Here is an 8,452-nt window from a genome sequence, read left to right on the forward strand (position 1 = left end):
CTTGACTGTCACCTCCTGTAACCACCTTGCTCAGTCAGATGGGATCGGCTCCAGCTCGTCCATTACTCAAGTGAGGAGAAGTGCTACAAACAATGGGATGGGTTTAAAATGTATACTCATTTTGTATTCATTCATCGCGTTAAAACATGCAAATAAGATTTAAGATCTACTCAATTTTATTTACAACCGCAACTCGTAGAACAAACTCCACTCCATTGGACTATACTCCAGTCCTGGTTTTGCGGAAGCCCTTACGCGCCATAACCCGGGTTGCCAGTTCCGTCACAAATCAGCCGCCTTAGTCAACGGAGCCTCCAGGAGGACTGTTGCACACAAACCTGGCAACACCCCACACACAAAAAAAGCAAGCAAGCTGAAGCGCATTGTTCCTTTTGTAACGCGTATTAGTTACGCTTAAATATGTACATGTTCGTATTAGTTGGGCACGCAAGAAGACTTTGAACAATTGCGACCATAAATGGATCGTTAGAGGCAAAGGTGAGCGACGTTAACCGCTTCTTTTAGCCTTTAGTTCGCTATGCTAACTTTAGCATGCTAGTGTAGCCCACCCACAACAGTCACTCAAGGCTTTATGGTCGTTTTTGATCGTTGAGTAACAAATAGCAGCCGCCTTGCAATGCACGTTACCTTAAAAGTGTCCGCTAAACCTCAAATTGGAATTGTGTCTTAATACGGGTCGTGGATGGTCCTCAGACAAGAAGACCAAGCACCTGCAAAGCTTCTGAGGATGGAGTTTTAATGATTGTTGCTTCCAAACGTCAAATTGTTTCCTAGCGACACTGCTACTCAATTGTAGAGAATTATGTATTATAGAAAGAAGAAGAATTGTATTTGAATATATTTGTGTGGAGTAGTTTGATACACAGCTACTGTTTCAGTACTTTTTTTGCCTTATAATATTGAGGCATTTATGTATATACAGACAACGTCAGCACGTTCACAGATAACTGATGGTAAGTACGGTAATTATTGTAAATTATTGTATAAAATCATTTACCTTCCTTTCCCATGTTAATGTAATAAATAATGATAATTGGGCTTTGTTTTGTAAGTGACGGATCTTTGGCTGTGTAAAATATTTGCAAAACCTCTCTTGATTTTCAATGGAAAATTGCCTGAATTTTGGGGGGAGATTTTATAGCACTTTGCAACCTTTCAGACAAATAAAGAATCAATCATCGATTAATTAACAGCCCTCATATCTGAGCATCTCGTTTTGTGACATTCTTGCCAGGCTGCAGAAAATGTGTTTGTCACCTCAAAACATCGTGTGTGGAGAACCTAGCAAACCAAAGACTCCCCTCTAAAGTGTTTTCTGCTTTGTCACTCTCCTTTTAGCTGTGCGTCAAGTCCAAGAGGTTGGGGAGGCCTTCCCAGGGTCCGCCTGGGCCCTGGAGGAAGATGCACCGGGGCGGGGATAAGGACTACCAGATCTCGGCAAGGAAAATGGGGACATCCTTGCTCTTTCAGCTGTCGGCTCACGATCGAGAGGTGGACTTGGTGTGTCTCGATCACAGCTACGCCAAACCGTGGAATGCTCACCCAGACGCTAGCAGCGCACGGCCCACAAGAACACTGTTTGTCACCCCTCGGCGCCAGCCGGAAGTCTCTCCGTGAGTTCTTTCTAACCGGCTAACGATTACACACAAAGGCTGCGGAGAACCTCCAGCGCGATTGATTTCTTCTTCTATTGCAGAGATTCAGAAGCCGTAATCGATGTTGAGACGGTCACACCCACGCCGGTTCCCCTGTACGATAACCACAAAGCTCAGAGCGTGATGAAGGAGTGCGAGCGACACGTCTTGTTTGCTCGCACCGTGGCGGAAAGTCCTCCTCCTCCAGATGACTGGGAGGAACATATAAACAAGTAAGACAACCAACCGCCTCTCAATTGCAATGTGTCTTTTTATGACCTTGTCATTGTTCTTTCAGGACGATGTGGTCCATCACTCAGACCAAATTGTTTAATAAAGTCTTAAAAGCACTTCAGGCTGAAAGATTAGCCCGCTTGGCCAACGAACATGTAAGTTGTGCTTGTTTCTATCATTTATGATCAGATGGAGCCGCAATGTATTTGAGACATATGTTGAACAGACACTACATTAGGGACACTTTTTTTTTTGTCAATCATGGGACAGTTTGACACGTTTTCATGTGCTACTCTCGTCTCTCAAAAGGCATCCAATGAGCCAATCCTACGCAGGATAGCTGTGGACAAATGTGCCAGAAAGGTGCGGCATGCTTTGGCCAGTGTCAACTGGGAGACCAAGCTGACGCAGTGGTTGCACACCACTCTGATTGAATCGCTGAGTCTGGCCTTGCTGGCTGCCTACTTGGATGTTCTGCAGACTCTCAAAAGCAAGGTTGCTTCGCGTGGGACGATCGATCGATCGCTCGGCTCTCCGCTACGGGGGTTTGTGCCGACGTGTCATTTTTTTATTTATTTTTTTTGTCCTGGCAGCTGCCGTCGCTGATTGACAGAATGTTGCTTCCGGCGGCCAAGACGGGTTCTCCCAGTGCCGAGGCTCTTTCGCTGCTGCTGAAGCGTCCGTGGGACCCAGCCGTTGGAGTTCTGTCGCAGAATAAACCGGTACAACTCAACGGCCATTAAAAATATTGTATAGTACAGTATGGCAAAAAAAAAAAGTACACCGTTTGGTTAATGTATCAGAGCAAACTCCCCGGATCGCCCCTCATCCTACTGGCACCGTCAAGCCCGACCAATCCAGCCGTGCCGACATCACGACGAATGAGATTCTGGCAGTCGCAGCTCTCCTGTTTTGGCAAGGTGCCGAGTCCATATCCGCAGCCGTTGCGCTCCCGTTGTCTTTCCAAACGTTGCTGATAGCAGCTTTTTTTTTTTTTTTTTTTTGTCTCGCTAGGTCATCCCCATACACACGCATGTCAGCAGTGGCGCCAATATCGGCATCACTCAGTGTCTGGAGCACATGATGGGAACTGTTCGAGCAAAGATCATCGAGGTAGAGGGCATTGTCTTTTTCCCTTTGATTTCTTCCTTTTTCTATTCGTGCTGAAGAAGAGTAGGAACAGTCGTGTCGTTTTCTGATGTCGATTACGCCTGCCCCACTTTCAGGTTCGCAGGCACTTCCCTCACAAACCCATCATCTTGGTTGGTTGGAATGCTGGCGCTCTCATAGCTTGTCATGTAAGCGTTTGCAGATTTCCAAAGTTGCCGTGTATTTTTTTTTTTTTTTTTTTAATGGCAACTTCTCGGCAGGTTTCGCTCATGGAGTACCTGACAGCTGTCATTTGTCTGGGCTTCCCCCTGCTTACAGTCAACGGTCCAAGAGGGGTGCGCATTCTCAGAATTGATTCCAATTCCCCCCCCCCAACCCCGTTGATTGTTTATAGTCACTGACGAATGTGTGTGTGACTCGCAGGATGTGGATGACCCACTGCTGGACATGAAGACCCCCGTCTTGTTCGTGGTCGGTCAGAACGCTCTGCAGTCCACCGTCGAAGGGATGGAGGAATTCCGAGAGAAACTGAGGACCGATAACAGCATGGTGGTGGTGGGAGGGGCCGACGATAACGTCAGGTGAGCGGTCGTGGCGTCTGACATCATCATGTCTTCCAAATATGTTGACCAATGGCTTTTCTCTCGACAGGATCAGTTCTACAAAAATGAAATCGGAGGGACTGACGCAGACGATGGTCGACCGCTGCATCCAGGTCGGCCTTCGAAATCGTTTTGTGCTTTCCACGGCCGCGCGAAGCCACATCGGCAGTGTTTTTATTGTCGTCTGACTCATCGGCAGGATGAGATTGCAGACTTCCTGTCCGGTGTCCTCACACGGGCAGAGAGCCACGGCCACGGCTCGGGCGAAACCAGGGACCTCGACACCGAGAAGAAAAAAAGGACCCGGCGAGAGTTCGCGTTTGACATGGAAAGAGGACGGCCTTCCTCCCCCGCGCTGAGACTCCCTATCTCTCCGTCAGGTTCAGAGGTCAGTCGATGACAGTCACCCAAGCGGTGAGGATTTTCAGAAAAGCTCATCGTGGGAATTGTTCTGCTTGCGTTCTACAGGATCTGTCCAGCGTCTGCAGCAGTCCCACTTCAAGCCCCAAACCCAAGACCGGTCTGTCCCCGGCGCAAAAGTCCAGTCTGATCACAGCCACGCAGCTCCTCAAGACCCACATGCAACGCTCCGGCACAGTGCTGTCACACAAGCAGGCTCAAGGTGAGCAGTGAGGAGGACCATTCTCGCACATCTGCTCTCACTTTAAATCAAGTTCCTCGTATAAGCATACCGCTTAGGGTAAGACATCTGAAGAAGAAAAAAAAATGCACGACAGAGCTGCGGGAACGGGCTTTGTCGAAGACGGAAGACGCGATTTGTAGATAACTATTGTTCACGTCACAACATCTTGATGGGGCAAGATGGAACGTGACTGAAATACTCTTGTCTCCTTCTCTTCAACCTTCCTCTCTGGCTTCCTTCTCCCAATTCATTCACAGCTCAGTTTGCTGCTTTTATGAAACAAAACATGCTTGTGAGGAAAAACCTTCCTTCTGGTACTCCTCCTTGTATTTTTGGTAAGTGGCTAGCACTCCTCCTTTCTCTGTCCTCTCTGTTCCCCCCCCCCCCCCCCCCCCTTTTTTTTTCTCCTTGGCTTCTTCCGCGGCCCTCGTATGGGCCTCTTGTTTCCCGCAAAGACAAGAAGATGTCAGGGAAAATCAACGTGTCGCAGTGTCTCGAGTAACTGATATCGCTTAACTCCCTTATGATATTAAGTTGAAATTATAATCGTTTCACATTATAGAATCCGTACGTATGATTTTTAAAAGGCCACTTGTGATTTTTCTACATCAGTGCCGCCTGCCCTCCCAACGACCTCACGAAAATAGATACATGAATAAAATAAATAGAAAAAAAATGAATCAAAATCTCCATTCCTTTGTAAATTTGGTTTGTTTCCGTTTTGACTCCTCTGTGTACATTCTCGTGACTTCATTTTCAAATCCATCCCACCCGTGTCTGGTTCTGCAGTGACAAGTGACCAGATGGAGGCGTTGGACCGAGATGAACTGAGAGCTCGCGGCAAGCGACGGCTAACCCCGAGCCCCACCCAGAGCAAAGCCTCCAAGCGGGCCAAGATCAAAGTCACGCTTGTTTCCCAAAGCGAGTCGGCCGGGTCCACCTTAAGCGCAGCCGTACAGGAAGGTACAAATTGCTGTTTCCCAACCTTTTTTGAGCCCAGGGTAGCTCTGCTCTCCAATTTCATTCTTGGCTGTTGTCTTTTGCACAGTGGGCAATTCTGGGAAGCCTCTCGCGGTGACAATGGGCCAGACTGTGGCCGGAGCAGTGGAGCTCTCTGGACTTCTCACCGGCCAGCGGTAAGCTAGTCTACCTTGGCTGCACATGGGCCATAAGAATCAGTAGAGTTCTAAACCCCTCCCCACACCCGTGCCCCCCCGTTCCCACTTCGTCACACACGCGCACACCAAAAAAAAGTTTGCCCGGCGCAAAGGGGGGCTGTTGCAAGCCGAGGGTTCTGACCACAGAGCACTTTGTGAGGTGGCTCTTGAGTGGACTGGTGGTTCTGTGTGTCACTACAGGTCCGCTAGTCTCTCAGAGGTGTCTGGTGCCCTGTCCCCAGGCTCCAGCCCCTTCAACAGCGTGCAGCCTTGCATGGTGTCAGGGTCGTCCGTACCAATCCAGGTGCAGGCTCCGGCAACTGCCCAAGGTATCTTTGCCTATGTGCCCCACCAGCGCACCCCCCCCCCCCCACCCTCCCCCACCCACCCGCACTTGATCGTACCTCGCTTTAGCCTCGCCACCGCCATTTTGGAGCCACATCAATCTCCGTGTGAGAGCAAATCTCATCGATCACCCCCCCCCCCCCCCCCGTCGCTGTTTGTCACTTGTCCTGAATCTACCGCTTTGGACATGTGGTGCGTGCGTCTACCCACCCAGTTGGAGGTTTCCTGCCTGCCACAGGGGCCCGTATGGGTTGGGACTGGGCTCGTTTTTCAAAATACATCAAGACATTGATTGTCTTGTGTGTGTGTGCAGCATCTTCCGCCAGCAGTTTGCTGCAAGGCCTAAGTTTCAGTCTTCAGGAGATCGTCACCAAAGCACCTAGCTTGCCGTCTGCCGAAGCCTGCGCCGGAAGCACACAGGTATGAAAGCAAAACCGCTCACTTCTGTCATTCGCCATTTATGTCCACTCAATAGAATAGAAGATATGAAAATACAACAATTATCAGCAGTGTCTGCTTTTTTTTTTTTTTTTTTCTCCAGGCATTCTGCGGCAAGCCGCAGGGTCAGGTCCTGAGCGCCGTCTCCGCCGCCACCAATAGCGGCACTCTGCTCCGCGCGGTGCCCGTGGTCACGGCGGCGGGCGTGGCCAAAAGCAACGCCATCCACCAACTGCTCACGAATGGCGGACTGGCCAAGTTTGCCAGCGGTTTCCCAGGCTTGGCCCACATCACCAACCAGACGGCCGGTATGTCTCGAAGCGTCAAAGGGCGACGGCCGCGCTGAGCGAGGATGCTTGTGTGATGACCAGGACGGCATCCGGGGGACACACCAAGCAGTACAAATACGATTTGTACTCTGACACGTTTTCCAAAAAAGTCAGGTCGAAAAAAAAAAAAAAAGGCCATTTACTTGGCAGTGTTTGTTTTGTATGAGAGAAAATGGTTGTGTTTTAAGTTGGTCATCTATTTTTGGTGTGTGAAAGACTCGCTGGCTGTGGTAAACGCTGACATGTATTAACGTGACACATCGGCTGTCCCTGTTGCAATAAAAACTGCTATCATACTGGCTCTTAAATGCTTCTGTTCCCCTCCCCCCCCCCCCCCCCCTCATCGTCAGTTCCAACCACATTTTGCTGTCATTCTCATTTTGTTGTCACTTTGACTCGCATGGAACAGTAAGACCGTCGATATCCCCCTCTCGTCACGTGAGAATTTCGTGCTGAGTGTTTTTTTTTTTTTTATTGTTTGTGTGTTGTCATTAGGGCAGAAAGCCCCCACATCCATAACCGTGATGCTTCGAGGAGCGCAGCCCGCAAGCCGAGCGGCTGAGCTGACGCCTGCTCACAACAGTAGTGACTCTCAGGTACGTCTTTTTTTTCTTTTTTAATTTGTCTTTGAGGTTGTGGAGATGACGAGACGAGGGCGAGCGAGTTACTCGCTTTCGGGTACTGCTTTCTGTCCCTGACAATGTGAGGGAAAGTTTTTTTTTCCCCCAGTGGTGAAAAGAAAATGTGTCCCTTAGAAGTTCCAGATAAGTCGCTCTTTTTCCCCATTCTTTCACCGCACTGCAATTATGATGCGCGGGGGAAAGCCACGACATAATTATGATAAGTGAAATAATGGCTCCAGCTCAATCTTATCTGAGCTTGTCTAAATTGGATGTTGCGAGCTGTTTGTCAAAAGCTATTTGAATGATGCGGATATTAAAAAAAAAAAAAAATGACTTTTCTGTATGGATGGAGAATATTTGCTTCACCATTTATTTCTAAATCCAACTTGAGTGAGGCTCATGCTGCACACGAACCTTCAAAATGTCCACAATCTTGCTGTATTATATTTGATGCTTTCAATTCATGTCTGCTGTTTTTATTTTCTTCCCTTCCAGTGATCAATTGGCCTCAGAACCAAATAGGAGCAACATACTTGAGGGGCCCCTGCCTGCGGCGCTGTCTTCGACAAGCTTTCGGGGTTTTTTTTTTTTCTTCCTGCAAATAACTTCACTTGAGCTTCTAGGAACATCATAAATCTATACAAGTAGACATTAATGCCAAATTCATTTTCATATGAAAGCAGAAGCATATTTGTATCTCATGATAAGACAAGACATTGCTCCTATTTAAAACCATAGGTCCCATCCTGCTCACTAGAAATCCTGATGCCCCGGCCCCAATTTGTTATTCCCCATCGTCCATCCGTTGTGTTTTTCCCGTCAAGCTCCCACGAAAGCTTGATCTAATGCTCAAGTGGCGTGTTTACAGCAGCAGCGTAAATACAGCCCACTCACTCATCTGAGCAGACATCCTGTCTTCAATTCCGCACGCAGATAAGGCTCGGAAGATTGTGTGCCTTCCCTTCTTATATAAGGCGCGCTTTGTTTGGCACTGCTGGCACAGCGGCAGGCGGTTGCGTCTCAACGCTCTCTTATTTCTCAAAGCGTCTTTGTTTTCTCTTGTCCTTTAATCTTATAGAGGCCCCCGCTCATAACGCTATACTGTATCGCTGAACGTAAGCAAATACTGGACTTCCAAAACACATCATAGGATGAACTCTGCACCATTTGGGCCTTTTCAAAACTGGTACCAGTATGAGGATTAACTCTTTGAGTACTCGCCGGTACCTCTAGTAATGTTATTTAAATTGTGAATGGGTGGATGGGTTGGATGGGTTGGATGGGTTGGGTGGGATGGATGGATGGATGGATGGATG

At 48.4% G+C, this 8,452-nt stretch overlaps 1 protein-coding gene across 4 annotated transcripts; it reads left to right on the plus strand.

Moving 5' to 3' along the window:
• Nucleotides 1-300: 300 nt before the first annotated feature.
• Nucleotides 301-6,809, plus strand: kansl3 (KAT8 regulatory NSL complex subunit 3). Of its 4 annotated transcripts, none has more exons than XM_085909816.1 (20): nt 301-498; nt 926-974; nt 1,360-1,634; nt 1,718-1,888; nt 1,954-2,044; nt 2,199-2,384; nt 2,483-2,611; nt 2,693-2,809; nt 2,904-3,002; nt 3,116-3,187; nt 3,260-3,334; nt 3,423-3,580; nt 3,651-3,714; nt 3,801-3,989; nt 4,070-4,223; nt 5,034-5,207; nt 5,293-5,380; nt 5,603-5,730; nt 6,060-6,166; nt 6,288-6,809. In XM_085909816.1, the coding sequence occupies exons 2-20, from the start codon at nt 972-974 to the stop codon at nt 6,528-6,530; spliced, it is 2,523 nt and encodes an 840-aa protein (XP_085765942.1). In that variant the 5' UTR covers nt 301-498; nt 926-971; the 3' UTR covers nt 6,531-6,809. The 4 variants fall into 4 exon arrangements, with proteins under 4 accessions (XP_085765942.1, XP_085765941.1, XP_085765943.1 ...); XM_085909815.1 differs by having other exon boundaries at nt 944-974; XM_085909817.1 differs by lacking the exon at nt 926-974.
• The last annotated feature ends 1,643 nt before the right edge of the window (nt 6,810-8,452 follow it).

This window comes from Syngnathus leptorhynchus, chromosome 4, assembly GCF_054491065.1.
Source record: "Syngnathus leptorhynchus isolate UIUO chromosome 4, UIUO_Slep, whole genome shotgun sequence".
In the NCBI taxonomy this organism is placed as follows: Eukaryota; Metazoa; Chordata; class Actinopteri; order Syngnathiformes; family Syngnathidae; genus Syngnathus; species Syngnathus leptorhynchus.

What these genes read in the sequence shown, in the direction of transcription:
- kansl3 (XM_085909816.1), top strand. An exon ending in TGGTCGACCGCTGCATCCAG is followed by an intron (nt 3,715 to 3,800) that starts GTCGGCCTTCGA and finishes ACTCATCGGCAG; the next exon opens with GATGAGATTGCAGACTTCCT. An exon ending in GGACTTCTCACCGGCCAGCG is followed by an intron (nt 5,381 to 5,602) that starts GTAAGCTAGTCT and finishes GTGTCACTACAG; the next exon opens with GTCCGCTAGTCTCTCAGAGG.